This window comes from Salvelinus namaycush, chromosome 21 (genome assembly GCF_016432855.1).
Source record: "Salvelinus namaycush isolate Seneca chromosome 21, SaNama_1.0, whole genome shotgun sequence".
In the NCBI taxonomy this organism is placed as follows: domain Eukaryota; kingdom Metazoa; phylum Chordata; class Actinopteri; order Salmoniformes; family Salmonidae; genus Salvelinus; species Salvelinus namaycush.
The window spans coordinates 45078595-45094314 of NC_052327.1; the positions used below are offsets into that span (position 1 = coordinate 45078595).

At 40.0% G+C, this 15720-nt stretch overlaps 1 protein-coding gene across 1 annotated transcript; it reads right to left on the bottom strand.

The window, feature by feature from the left end:
• Positions 1-2678: 2678 nt before the first annotated feature.
• Positions 2679-15249, bottom strand: LOC120066405 (ubiquitin-conjugating enzyme E2 N). The gene is made up of 4 exons (XM_039017752.1): positions 15163-15249; positions 6077-6323; positions 3994-4134; positions 2679-3362 (listed from the first exon to the last, which is right to left on the bottom strand). The coding sequence occupies exons 1-4, from the start codon at positions 15190-15192 to the stop codon at positions 3316-3318; spliced, it is 465 nt and encodes a 154-aa protein (XP_038873680.1). The 5' UTR covers positions 15193-15249; the 3' UTR covers positions 2679-3315.
• Positions 15250-15720: the final 471 nt, after the last annotated feature.

Genomic DNA, 15720 nt, shown 5'->3' on the forward strand with positions numbered 1-15720 from the left:
TATTAATTGAAGAATAGACTAATACATTCAGTAATTGTCAAAAAATCTAGGACCAGTGAAGATTAAGACTGTCTGGCAATAAGCAAGGGTTACTCTTCTTTCTGAATTCACCCGAGGGCAGTCATGTTGAGTTTAGAGGTCGACCGATTATGATTTTTCAACGCCGATACCGATACTGATTATTGGAGGACCAAAAAAAGCCGATACCGATTAATCGGACGATTTTTAAAATGTATTTGTAATAATGACAATTACAACAATAATGAATGAACACTTAACTTAATATAATACATGAATAAAATCAATTTAGCCTCAAATAAATGAAAAATGTTCAATTTGGTTTAAATAATGCAAAAACAAAGTGTTGGAGAAGAAAGTAAAAGTGCAATATGTGCCATGTAAAAAAGCTAACGTTTAAGTTCCTTGCTCAGAACATGAGAAAATATGAAAGCTGGTGGTTCCTTTTAACATGAGTCTTCAATATTCCCAGGTAAGTTTTAGGTTGTAGTTATTATAGGAATTATAGGACTACTTCTCTCTATACGATTTGTATTTCATATACCTTTGACTATTGGATGTTCTTATAGGCACTTTAGTATTGCCAGTGTAACAGTATAGCTTCCATCCCTCTCCTCGCCGCTACCTGGGCTCGAACCAGGAACACATCGACAACAGCCACCCTCGAAGCAGCATTACCCATGCAGAGCAAGGGGAACAACTACTCCAAGTCTCAGAGCGAGTGACGTTTGAAAAGCTATTAGCGCGCACACCGCTAACTAGCTAGCCATTTCACATCGGTTACACCAGCCTAATCTCGGGAGTTGATAGGCTTGAAGTCATAACCAGAGCTGCTGGCAAAACGCACGAAAGTGCTGTTTGAATGAATGCTTACGAGCCTGCTGGTGCCTACCATCGCTCAGTCAGACTGCTCTATCAAATCATAGACTTAATTATAACATAATAACACACAGAAATACGAGCCTTAGGTCATTAATATGGTCGAATCCGGAAACTATCATCTCGAAAACAAAACATTTATTCTTTCAGTGAAATACGGAACCGTTCCGTATTTTATCTAACGGGTGGCATCCATAAGTCTAAATATTCCTGTTACATTGCACAACCTTCAATGTTATGTCATAATTACGTAAAATTCTGGCAAATTAGTAAGCAATGAGCCAGGCGGCCCAAACTGTTGCATATACCCTGACTGCGTGCAATGAACGCAAGAGAAGTGACACAATTTCACCTGGTTAATATTGCCTGCTAACCTGTATTTCTTTTAGCTAAATATGCAGGTTTAAAAATATATACTTCTGTGTATTGATTTTAAGAAAAGCATTGATGTTTATGGTTAGGTACACTTTGGAGCAACGAGTCCTTTTTCGCGAATGCCCCCCTGCATCGATTATATGCAGCGCAGGACACGCTAGATAAACTAGTAATATCATCAACCATGTGTAGTTATTCCTAGTGATTATGATTGATTTATTGTTTTTTTTATAAGATAAGTTTAATGCTAGCTAGCAACTTACCTTGGCTTCTTACTGCATTCGCGTAACAGGCAGGCTCCTCGTCAGGCAGGTGGTTAGAGCGTTGGACTAGTTAACCGTAAGGTTGCAAGATTGAATCCCTGAGCTGACAAGGTAAAAATGTCGTTCTGCCCCTGAACAAGGCAGTTAACCCACCGTTCCTAGGCCGTTATTGAAAATAAGAATGTGTTCTTAACTGACTTGCCTAGTTAAATAAAGGTGTAAAGCATTATTATTATTATTTTTTTTTTTAATAAAATAAATCGGCATCCAAAAACACAATTTCCGATTGTTATGAGAACTTGAAATCGGCCCTAATTAATCAGCCATTCAGATTAATCGGTCGACCTCTAGTTGAGTTCAATATATTCAATTCAACAACAGAATTGAGGATATACTGTAAGTCCTAGCCTGCCATCCTTACTTCCTCAAAAAACAAAGGCACACATTTTCTTATTAAATCAACAGATTTTATTTACAGAAAAAAAATGCAGGTGGACTGTTTTCATACCATTTGGAGAACAGGAAAACGTGACCCCCCCCCCCCCCCCCCCCCAGTTCAATAGAAATAATGAATTTACAAACAGTGAATTGAATACAGACTTTTCAAACAAAATACCAATATTGACAGTTGAGACAAAAGCCTTCATTGATCTCTTGGAGTTTGTTCCTGCGATTCCCCCATTACCCCTAACCACCTACTCTTACCTCCCCCCAACCTCCTTGAGCAAAATTCCCCCTAACACACACACACACTGCAGAACTTACAACTCATTACACTTTTCTGAAATTAATGCCATGGGGAAGGAAGTAAACCGTTGTGTCTTGTAGCATTAGATTGTGACAAACAGGAAGAACAAGAAGCTAAAAGAGCCATGTAGCCCGAGGGTCATTTGTAGTAGTAAAGCGATGTCAGGAAAACATCCATATCAAATAAAAGGAGAGACGAGACAAACAATATATTCCTAAAACAGAAGAAAGTTATGGAATTCCTGTCCGACTCCCTACTGCCCTCCCTCCGCCACCCACCGCCACAAGCCTACGTTAGGGTCTCTACACGGACAGCGGTTGCAACAGTTAAACGTGATGATGGTGGCAGGCTCAGAATCATTGTTTAGTCGTTATATCATTACTTTGTATTTCATGTTAAAGTGGTTTAGCAGGCGCTATGTTGATTTTTTTTTTTGCGGCTTGGCCTTCAACAGGGTAATGAGTCCAACAATAGCCTGTATCAAAGGGTGTGTCTACTACACGGGGCTAATCAGCGGATTTCAATAAACAACCAGCGAAAACAAGAGAAAACAAAGTTAAAAGAAAAGTTTGGCCATCTTGGACAAGAACCCCCACTGTCTCCCTCAAACCCACCCCCTCCGAAAAAAACATGGGACAGACAAACACTTCGTTTTTTAAAATTTTCTTTACGAAGCTAGTTAAAAGCAGAGGTTGGCGGTTTCCTCCCAAATCAATGGAAAAAGAAAGCCAGGTGGTGAGTTAGATCTCAACCCTGGCTGCCCATGCATCTGAACAGTAGTGAGTTAGGACAAAGACCACCAGTTAAGTATTTTTTCTCTTATGTGCATTTAAAATCACCAATTTACTTGTCTTTTTCCTCTTTTTTAATATATTCCTTAAATGTTTATTTTATTATAATAATACCTTTTTTTTCTCCAAGACGGTGTCCTTTAAATGCAAATGAAGTAGGAAGAAGAGGTCTTGGCAGAAATAAGGAGTGTGTTCTCACACTGACTTCCCGCTCAGTTTCTTTCCGCTTGTTTTACGTTTTCTACACTTCTATGTTGTTTTGAGCGTAAAGCCTGGTCCATGTCCGGGCTGCAACACAAAATAAGGAAGAGAGATGAGGTCAGAAAGCAAGACTAGGTCCATTATAGGCTGTTCTAAAAAACGACATGCTTTGGTGACTGAGAGTTAGTTCATTATTAGTCTTCCGGTAGAATCCTTGAGGCTTCAAGTTAACTTTGTCACATTTGTACTTGCTTTGCATGATTGGCTACAGAGTGAAAAAGCTATAATATAACAGTTAAATGTTTATCAAAGGATTGGCTGAATGGTAGCCTACATTTAGAGACTGAAGTACAATTTTAACAAGGTTGTGTTCATTAGGCACCACACAATAAAACGGACTGAAACGGGGAGGATTACCTGGACTTGTCTAAAAAGAAAAGTTTAATTTTCCCTTTCTGTTGCGAAACATTGTAACGTTTCCATTGCATGCCATAACGAACATGACACAGGCAAGTGGGGGTAGTGAGGGGGTAGGAGTGCACTGCTCAGAGCCGGAAAAGGCTATACAGATACTCCTGACCTGTAAAACTATATTTAATTTCAGAACTGGTTAAAATTAGGTAATGGTAAGGGTCAGCTTTAGAATTTAGTTAGTCGTTTTGCAGGTCATGAGTGTTCTTACACTCTCCCCTCAGAGCCGGGCTTCATCTAGACTTACCCGTCTCTATGGCTTGAGCTTCATTGGACTTCCACTGCTCCGCAACATCATTCGCTAGAGGATCATCAGGGTTGGGAGCACTTAGTAATGCCTGGATTGATAGCAGGACAGTACGGATCTGCAAGGCTGGAGACCATTTATCTGTGAAGAGATTTGATGAGAAAAAAAAGGACAAACGAGGGGGAGAAAGTGAGGGAACGGGGGAGAAAGTGAGGGATGAAGGAAGGAGGAAAAAGGGGGAGCGAGGGAGGCAGGAGAGAGGTTTGAGCAATGTTTCTAGTTTGAGTGATGTGGATAGGCAGTTAGTGGCATGTCGCAGCAATGGGGAGATGCGGCTTGAGTGAGAGGTCAAAAGTGTAATCGGAGAGGCTCTTGATATTTTGAGCGAGACTAAAAAGGCAAATCCCTCATAGTGCTCGCAGGCCAAACATGATTCTAACGCAGTGGGGATATGGCAGGAAACAATGCCCAGGCCTGTCCCACTAACAAGCCTGAACTTACTGACGTGCATGACAGAGAAACAGAGCAGTTGCAGCAATGTGACAGACAAGTTAATGCGGTCTCATATCCCCAGTATCTGTTATCAGTCACCTGGATTGTACATAAATACTTTTGATGATAAAACAGGTCAAATATTAGGGCTGGGAATTGCCAGGGACCTCAGGATACAATATTATCATGGTACTTTGGAACTGATGTTCCATGTTTCAGATGTCTGCTGCAGAGGGAGCCATGAGAACACATTTTTATCAGTCATAGAAATAAAAAAGTGCTGAAAACAAATTGGCTCCCTATTTCAAAAGAAGATGGAGAACAAGCTATGAAGGGAAATAATATCCTGATATTTAACTATCGACCCCCCCCCCCCCCCAATAGCAAATATATTGTGATATTTCCAGAAAGGTAGACGTCCCTAAATGTCAGACCTAGAATCAGATAACGTTGGTTGCCACTATTTAAAAAAAGGAGCCATTTTTATTTCTCCCATCCCATTCGGATGCATATGCTTTTGCCTGCCTACCATTTACTATCAGCGGGTCACCCACCACTTTAAAATTGTTTGGAACCTGAATGTTTTACTTCACTTCAAATAATGTCTTACCTTGCTTCAAAGTAGCCTTTTCAAAATCCATCCATAGAAGTGAATTATTTTATAAAGACTGCCATTACCCAGCCCTTCTCTCCAGTTCTATTGGTTTTCATATCAACTTTCTTTCATTGTCCAGAAGCCAAAGGCACAATCCTAGTCATATTTGCAACCCATCATAGTAGTTGCTATTAGAGTCCCCCTCTTTCTAAGTTTCTAACAGAGCTGTTCATCTCTGTCACATATGGAACTGCTCACATTAGGTGCTCTGTTTAGAACTGTGTTTTCCACAAATTACATTTAGCCAAATGTTTGAGAATTACATTTTATTAGCTGCTTCATTACAGTTGCATGTTCAATAATAGGCTATAGCCTTTTGACTGTAAGACGATTGGCTTGCTAACGTTGCATGTTTCCATTAAGCTCTTCATGAAAAATGTCAGGTCCTTGTATGCATAAATAACGTTAGTATCAGAGAGGAAGAGTCGAAGTGAGAGGTTTCACTCTCGCAAAATCTGTCTAAAATAAGTCCAATGCTATTCTATGGGATTATTTTGGGCCTAAAGCATCTCGTCATTATATACAAATCTCTGATAGTTTTCTCTGTTGGCCACCTCATTTTACTGTTAAATATATTTTTATTTACTGTTTGTTGAATGGTTAATGAGGGTCACTTAGTCTGCAGCAAAATTGACAGAAATGTTTAGGGGTATGAAAGGAATATCTGACCCTGTATCAGCTGCACCATCTACCTACTCAATATTTTCAATACTGACATAATTTGCTCCATTATTGCTAACAATCTAGGCCAAAATCTTCGTTTTCAAGCAGCCACGTTGTACTGACAAATAAACAATTTTTTCCAAAACTTGCCATGTTGAAATGCTCCCCATTAACTAACTTAACATGAACTGAAACAACGGTGAAACGTAGCAAAATCACTTTGGATGCCGGGCTACCATGTTGGTGCAAAACAAAGAGTCAAGCGTTTCTTACCTTTCAAGATGTCTAGACATATTCTTCCCAGCTTGTCTACGTTGGGGTGGTATATTTTGGTCATAAAGCGTACTTTTGGAGCTGCCATGGGGTATTCCTCGGGGAGAAAGAGTTCAAGTTTAAACGTGCCGCCTTCGAAGGGTGAGTCCTGGGGCCCGGCGATGACGACATGGAAGTAGCGGGCGTTCCCTTCGTCAGGCTCCGCCTTAATGCCTGGGACAGGCTCAGCCATCAAGCGCTGAGTCTCCTGACAAACAAACGACAGACATAGAAACAGGGTATACCTCTATGCAAATACAGACACACAATCACAGTGAGGAAAGGTACAGTGGCTGCGTTCTGATTCTCCACCCTTCTCCCAAAGTTTGTAATTGCATACTCCCTTCTAATGAGGAAACTCCCTCCAGCCAATGTCCTCTGTAGCTCAGTTGGTAGAGCATGGCACTTGCAACGCCAGAATAGTGAGTTTGATACCCGGGACTACACGTATGCAAAATATATGCACGACTGTAAATCGCTTAGGATAAAAGCAACTGAGAAATGGCATATATTATTATTCTTATACCAGTCCAATGGTTGGAAATCCATGACAGGGAGAATGGTAGGGAATCGGGACGTAGCCAGGGACAATGGCAAAGATGCATAAAGATGGCGGCCCCCATATTCTTGGAACAAATGCCTTGTTTGCTAAGTTCACCTTTTGTACACTGCTCTTCCATTAGTTTTATTATAAGCATTAGCATAGTATACATGATCCAAATTCTAGCTCCAAGACTGCAGCAATTTAAAAAAAAAAAGAAAAAGTTAATTTACTGGCACATTGAACCATGTCGCGCACCGTAGTTTAAGAACACTGTGGGCAGTGCTAAAAACAATGACATCATATCTGAATTCTTCCATCTTTATGCACCTTTGTCATTGTGTGATTTTGGAGTATTTGTCTAGACTAGAACAGAGAACTTAAGATAGGCCTAGCCTATGTGAAAAGCAGCCTAAAGTCTCGGACACACCAATAATGTTTGCCTGCCGAGAGTAATTAGCACCACTGAACAGAGTGCCGGCCGTACGAGAATGTCGGCAGCCAGACGTCAACAGCGCACTGAGCGATCAGTTGACGAACGGGACATTCACTGTCCTTTACACGTCCTCCAAGAGGACAGATTGTCCCATGTCATTCCTGACACATGGACTAGAGCCTGCCCTGACCCCTCTAGTAGCTCTTGAAAAGCATGCTGTTAACTGTGACATACCTCACTTTCACATAGCAGCTTACTTTCAATATTTCAAAGGTTTCCTTTTCTAGGAAGCGTACTGGAGTTGTCTTAGCATGTAGGCTACCTGCCACAATGTTCATTCTGTGCTTTCCCATTTGGAATCTATCAATCTAGTGGTGGTAACCATGGTTCAGCAGACAAGTTTATGTTCCCTTGCTAGCTCAACCCTAACAATAGAAGAAAAATGGCACATTTTAGATTTATCCTTTTTATCAGCGTTAGTACTGATCAATCTTTCAAAGACATCGCCTACAGCCGAAAACATCTAGCCTAACAATTCTCCATCAAATGGATGGGAAAAACACAAGCAACCTGTCCTGGGCCACGCCTCCAACTTGGCAGCAACCAGTGACTCACTACACTTAGCCTAATCGCTTACAAAGGAGACCTGTTGCCAAGAGGTGCATTGTGGTCTTCTCCTTTCTCTCTCTATCACACACACGGGTTGGGCGGTATCCAAATTGTCATACCGTTTCTGTACCATACCGGTATTACCGGTAGTGCACACAAGGGGCGCTATAAAAATATACAAAATAAACCATTTTTTATTCATTTATTTTACACACAAAACAATTTAGGCAACAGGGATCTTGATCCAGGAGGGGATTGAATGTCTCTGCTGTAACCAAGATCTTGAAATCTAGCCACTTAGCAAACCAACTGCATGTAGCAGGAGCACGGGGCTGGATATAATTTATTTGACATCTTAGATTTCTTTTAGTTCTACTTAACTTATTCAGTGGCATAGCACACACCCACAAAATACCCCGGTATACAGTATATCACTTAAGCACACACACACCTCTGTAGCCGGCTGCAATAGCACCTAAAGCAGAATATCAGGCAGCCGAGTCAGATTTCTCCCATTCTCTGCAATGTGCTAAGGGCTTTTGGAGATGACACAGTCATATTTATTATTATTATTATTAAGCACCAATACAGAAGAAAACTGACTGAAACAGGGGATGACTACCTGTATTTGTTCCCCCCAAAAAATGCTTATTTGGGTTTTCCGTTACAAAACTGGCTCCAATTTTTTTTTTTCTGTAGCGTGTCCTAAGGAATACGACCCAGGTGACAACTAGGGTTAACTTTCCCATCAACCACTGCAGCAGCAAGAGTACGTCATCAGACTATAGGCTGACTAGCTCATCGTGGCAGCCAAATGTCCCGGACTCAGGGCTGTGACCTGTTGAAACTCACACCCATCTCAATGTGATGGAGCAAAATGAATCTGATACATCCTTATGGTATGCATGAGGCTGACTGGGTTACACACCTGAGCCAGAGAGGTGTACAACAAGGAGCCACTGAAGGAATACTGCAGGTGCAGCAATAACAATGGACTTTTACAGGTCTAGGCCTATTCCTCTTCACTCGCCTATCTATTTTTCCAACAGCCTAAATGGAAGCCTAAGACACCAATACCAATCTTTAGAAATTTTCCTTTCATGACTTTATACTTAATTCAAGTGGATAATCCTAACACAATCTTGAGCACTCTTCAGACAATAAATAGCCTCCCTCTACGATGATGATGCTACAGGTCAGGCTGAATGACATCCCAGGTCAACAGAGCAATGTAGCTTAATAAATCAACTGTGTTAGCCTAGATCTATCTACAGGCAGCTTTGACAGACAGACAACTAATAGAGGGGGAAAAAAATAGTTGCCCAGCAGCAGCCACTGTTCCTGCTGCTGTTTTTTATTTCCCCAAATGCAACTCGGAGCGAGATTCCTGAAATGTTTCAGATAACCCATAGACAAAAACACAGTCCAAACACAGACAAGCGAGTGGCTCCAGGACCAGTCACACGCTCATAGGGGCTCAGGGGGCCAAGCTCACTGGGAACAGTTCCCAGAACTTCTCCTTTTCCCACCACATCAAACCAATGTAACCATCATGTGTGTTCCCTCCCTTACTCACACACCACCCGCCACCACTGCGTGATTGTCCTTCTCTCTGTTAGCATAACAGCACTGATTCAATGACAACTCGCAATGGCACAGGACATGAACTTGGGAATGGGAACAACAGCTCAACATTCCCTGTGTGGGGGACATTGTTTTTGTGGGAGGGGATCAAGATTGAAATGTTGAAAAGAACCGTAGGATAGAGGCCAACTAGTAGCAACTTTTCTTGGAAGCATGCAAATTTGACTAAGAAAGTCTGTTTCATGGCTACTTTGAAGAATCTCAAATATAAATATATTTTGATTTGTTTAACACTTTTTTGGTTACTACATCATTACATATGTGTTATTTCATAGTTTTGATATCTTCACTATTATTCTACAATGTAGGAAATAGTAAAAATAAAGACAAACCCTGGAATGAGTAGGTGTCCAAACTTTTGACTGGTACGGCAGGTAGCCTAGTGGTTAGAGCGTTGGGTCAGTAATCGAAAGGTTGCTATATCGAATCCCCGAGCTGACATGGTAAAAATCTGTTGTTCTGCCCCTGAATAAGGCAGTTAACTTCTACTTCATCACAATCCCGGAACACCCCCATCAGTAAAAAAGCTGACTAGCATAGCCTAGCATAGCGTCACAAGTAAATACTAGCATCTAAATATCATTAAATCACAAGTCCAAGACACCAGATGAAAGATACACATCTTGTGAATCCAGCCATCATTTCTGATTTTTAAAATGTTTTACAGGGAAGACACAATATGTATTTCTATTAGCTAACCACGATAGCAAAAGACACAACTTTTTTTTCCCACCATTTTTTTCCTGCATAGGTAGCTATCACAATTTCGATCAAATAAAGATATAGTCACTAACCAAGAAACAACTTCATCAGATGACAGTCTGATAACATATTTATTGTATAGCATATGTTTTGTTAGAAAAATGTGCATATTTCAGGTATAAATCATAGTTTTACATTGCAGCCACCATCACAACTCACCAAAGCAACTAGAATAACTACAGAGATCAACGTGAATTACCTAAATACTCATCATAAAACATTTATGAAAAATACACAGCGTACAGCAAATGAAAGACAAAGATCTTGTGAATCCAGCCAATATTTCAGATTTTTTAAGTGTTTTACAGCGAAAACACAATATAGCATTATATTAGCTTACTACAATAGCCAACCACACAACAGCATTGATTCAAGCCAACAATAGCGATAACGAATAAACCAGCAAAAGATATAAATTTTTTCACTAACCTTCTCAAACTTCTTCAGATGACAGTCCTATAACATCATATTACACAATACATATAGAGTTTGTTCGAAAATGTGCATATTTAGCGGCACAAATCGTGGTTATACAATGAGAATAGTAGCCAAGCTGCCAACAAAATGTCGGGAGAAATCTTGGGAGAGGCACCTAATCTAATCAGTAACTAATCATAAACTTGACTAAAAAATACAGGTTGGACAGCAAATGAAAGATACATTAGTTCTTAATGCAACCGCTGTGTTAGATTTTTAAAATTAACGTTACTACGACATACAGCGTGCGTTAAAGCGAGACCGCACCGAAATTAATGGCGGAATAGGAGTTTTACATTTTTCAACAGAACAACGAATTAACATCATAAATAGTTCTTACTTTTTGATAAGCTTTCATCAGAATCTTGGGCAAGTTGTCCTTTGTCCAAAAGAATCGTTGCTCGGTTGTAGATTGTCGCCTTCAACTTTGGAATTAGCAGTAAACATTAGCCATGTGGCGAAGACGTGCCCAACTCACTATAACGCAGCACTAAGAAAATTCCGAAAATCGCAATATACTGATATAAAATGATATAACTCGGTTTAAAATAACTACATTATGACGTTCTTAACACCTATATCGAATAAAATCAGAGCCGGATATATCTAAGGCCTATAACGAGAGCTTTCCAGAACGCCATCCTGAGGTCTGTCTTATCTAAGGCCTATAACGAGAGCTTTCCAGAACGCCATCCTGAGGTCTGTCTGAGAGCTCTGAGGTCTGAGAGCACCCCACGTTCCAAGACCCTTTATATGGCCTCAGATCTGCCTAGCAACTCCATTCCAATTCTCACTATTTGCTGACATCTAGGGGAAGGCGTATGCAGTGCATGTCGACCAATAGAAGACATGCAAATTAATAAACTGACCCCAGAACAGCCTGCCTGATTTCAGATTTCTCACTTCCTCACAGGAAGTTTGCTCCAACTTAAGTTCTGTTTTACTCACAGATATAATTCAAACGGTTTTAGAAACTAGAGAGTGTTTTCTATCCAATAGTAATAATAATATGCATATTGTACGAGCAAGAATTGAGTACGAGGCAGTTTAATTTGGGAACTAAATTTTTACAAAGTGAAAACAGCACCCCCTATTGAGAAAAGGTTAACCCACTGTTCCTAGGCCGTTATTGTAAATAAGAACTTGTTCTTAACTTTTTAGGGATAGGGGGCAGCATTTTCACTTTGGATGAATAGCGTGCCCAGAGTGAACTACCTCCTACTCTGTCCCAGATGCTAATATATGCATATTATTATTACTATTGGATAGAAAACACTCTGAAGTTTCTAAAACTGTTTGAATTATGTCCGTGAGTATAACAGAACTCATATGGCAGGCAAACCTCCAAACAGGAAGTGGAAATTCTGAGGCTGGTGGATTTTCAACTCATCGCTTATTGAAAACCCAGTGGAATATGGATCTGTTTGCACTTCCTACGCCTTCCACTAGATGCCAACAGTCTGTAGAACGTTGAATGAAGTGTCTACTGTGATGTGGGGCCGGATGGGAGCTGTTTCAGTCAGTGGTCTGGCAGATTGCCAGTTCCTGGTCATGCGCATTCCAAATGATATTGTCTTGCGTTCCATTACTTCTAGAGACACAAACGAATTCTCCGGTTGGAACGTTATTGGATATTTATGATAACAACATCCTGAAGATTGATTCTCTACTTAGTTTGACCAGTTTATTCGACCTGTAATATAACTTTTTTAAGTTTTCGTCCGAGTTCGCCTGGATCTGCGCGAGCGTTTGGACATGTGTACTAAACGTGCTAGCAAAAGTAGCTACTTGGACATAAATAATTGACATTATCGAACAAAACAACAATTTATTGTGGAACTAGGATTCCTGGGAGTGCATTCTGATGAAGATAATCAAAGGTAAGGGAATATTTATGATGTAATTTCGTATTTCTGTTGACTCCAACATGGCGGAGAAATGTTTTTTATATCTGAGCGCCATCTCAGATTATTGCATGGTGTGCTTTTTCCATAAAGTTTTTTTGAAATCTGACACAGCGGTTGCATTAAGAACAAGTGTATCTTTAATTCTATGTAAAACATGTATCTTTCATCAAAGTGTATGATAAGTATTTCTGTTATTTGATGTGGCTCTCTGCAATTTCTCTGGATATTTTGGAGGCATTTCTGAACATGGCGCCAATGTAAACTGAGATTTTTGGATATAAATATGCACATTATCGAACAAAACATAAATGTATTGTGTAACATGCTGTCCTATGAGTGTCATCTGATGAAGATCATCAAAGGTTAGTGATTAATTGTATCTCTATTTCTGCAACTCCTATCTTTGGCTGGGAAAATGGCTGTGTTTTTTTTGGACTTGAAAGATGTTTATCTTTCATTTGCTGTATTGGACTTGTGAAAGTTACATATTTCAAAAAAATATTTTTTAATTTCCCGCGCTGCCTTTTCAGCGGAATGTTGTGGTGGGGTTCCACTAGCGGAACGTGTGTCCTAGAAAGGTTAACTGACTTGCCTAGTTAAATAAAGGTAAAATAAAAAAACACTGTGTGTGTGTGTGTATATATATATATAGATTTAAAATATTTTACCGACATATGGTTTTTAGGCCATATCGCCCAGCAATAGTGTAGATGGGTGACGGAACAAAAATCTATTTAATCCATTTTAAATTCAGGCTGTAACAACAAAATGTGCAATAAGTCAAGGGGTATGAATACTTTCTGAAGGCACTGTACTAGTATACTGGTGTATCTAGGCCTCATCACTTTCTTTAGTGTATGTCAAAATAAATGTTCTATTGATTTTGTGTCAGCACAGTCGATGTCTGAAATATAATTATAATCCTTGTTGTTGTGTGTGACAGATTCATAAAACGAGCTAATGCTGAAAATGCTCTGTACTGTTAGCAAATTAGTTAGATTGCATTTGCACTAGCTGCAAAGTTAGCTACTTCCGTTTCTTCCCTGTTCCATAACCGAATAAGTATCTATGGGTGGGTTAAATACGTTCACGCTGTTAAAATTTTGTTGTTACAGCCTGAATTTAAAATGGATTAAATAGATTTTTGCTAGCTAAACAAAAACATTTGTTGATTCTTGGCCTATTGCCCTTCTACCCACCACTGCGACCTGTACGCTCTCGTTGGCTGGCCCTCGCTTCATCCTCGTCGCCAAACCCACTGGCTCCAGGTCATCTACAAGACCCTGCTAGGTAAAGTCCCCCCTTATCTCAGCTCGCTGGTCACCATAGCAGCACCCACCTGTAGCACGCGCTCCAGCAGGTATATCTCTCTGGTCACCCCCAAAACCAATTCCTCCTTCGGCCGCCTCTCCTTCCAGTTCTCTGCTGCCAATGACTGGAACGAACTACAAAAATCTCTGAAACTGGAAACACTTATCTCCCTCACTAGCTTTAAGCACCAGCTGTCAGAGCAGCTCACAGATTACTGCACCTGTACATAGCCCATCTATAATTTAGCCCAAACAACTACCTCTTCCCCTACTGTATTTATTTATTTAGCTCCTTTGCACCCCATTATTTCTATTTCTACTTTGCACATTCTTCCACTGCAAATCTACCATTCCAGTGTTTTACTTGCTATATTGTATTTACTTCGCCACCATGGCCTTTTTTTGCATTTACCTCCCTTATCTCACCTCATTTGCTCACATTGTATATAGACGTATTTTTCTACTGTATTATTGACTGTATGTTTGTTTTACTCCATGTGTAACTATGTGTTGTTGTATGTGTCGAACTGCTTTGCTTTATCTTGGCCAGGTCGCAATTGTAAATGAGAACTTGTTCTCAACTTGCCTACCTGGTTAAATAAAGGTGAAATCAAATTTTTAAAAAATGGGTGTGTCATGACTACCTAGCTTTCTAATCAGAGAAATTGTTGACTGGTAAGTGGAATCGAACTATCCATTTCAATGAAGCTCAGTTAAACTGAAATCCTGCTTATGCCCTGGCACCCAAGTATGTACGCAGTTATCCGTGTCTCCTGCCCACTGCCCATAACTTCTTATGCTAGTTAGCTAACACAGGCCTTGCGGAAAATATCTGCCACAATGGTCATGTTTTGATTAGTAAATAGCCTGCTAAATTGATCCTTTAATAAAAGGTTAAAGTATATTTTTTATTCATGAGCAATTTAGCCCAAAATAAAGATTTCAGCCGTTTATATTGTGGCACAGTTAAGAGAATAGGCTGTTTAATTGATTGTTTATTCCTTGCAACACATTTACGGTTAGCTAGCCTATTTGGAATGGGTGGCTGGCTAACCTTTTAGCTAGCTAGTTACAGTGATTGCTAACGCTTTTTTGTCTATATGTTACATTCACCGTGTATAGTGTATTAACGAATAAACAAACACCAAATTTATCCGCCATTTTTAACAAGCGTGGACGTATTTAACCCACCCGTAGATACTTATTCGGTTATGGAACAGGGACGAAACGGAAGTAGCTAACTTTGCAGCTAATGCAATCTAACTAATTTGCTAACAGTACAGAGCATTTTCAGCATTAGCTCGTTTTATGAATCTGTCACACACAACAACAATATTCAGTCAAAATCACTGAATAATTACCTTAATAATCCTGCGGGGCAGTCCTGCCATCTTGTCTTAATTGCGGGGTTTAGCTGTAACCACAGATAGAACAATGAGACAGATATATTACCGGATGTATAAATGTGAAGCATCCGCTTGGCGTTTCCACTCACTTTCACATATGGTAGTGAGAGAAAGTCCAGTGGGAGAAGATGAACGAGATGGATTTTGGCCGATGAAACATTTGATCTCAATACAGTTTTCTGTTCTTAAAACTAAATTCTGTTATGAACAGAGTGAACTACATTTAGTAGATTTTACTCTTTGGAAAAGTTTTTTTTAAATCGCGTTGTTTAGAAGGACTGCAAAGGAAAATGTAGGTATTGCACACGCGGAAACATGTGTGCAATACATGTGTGTTCCCTAACGGAAACACGCAAACGTTTACGAGAACGCGCCAATAGAATCTCACTAGTTTGTCCTTGGCTCTGCCCACCGCCCAGCTAGTTCTGCCAACTATGACTCTTTGTTCCGATTGGACAGGCTGTGGTCTATCTTGGGTTAGTTATAAAAAATCTTTGCTGTAGCTCTCTTGCT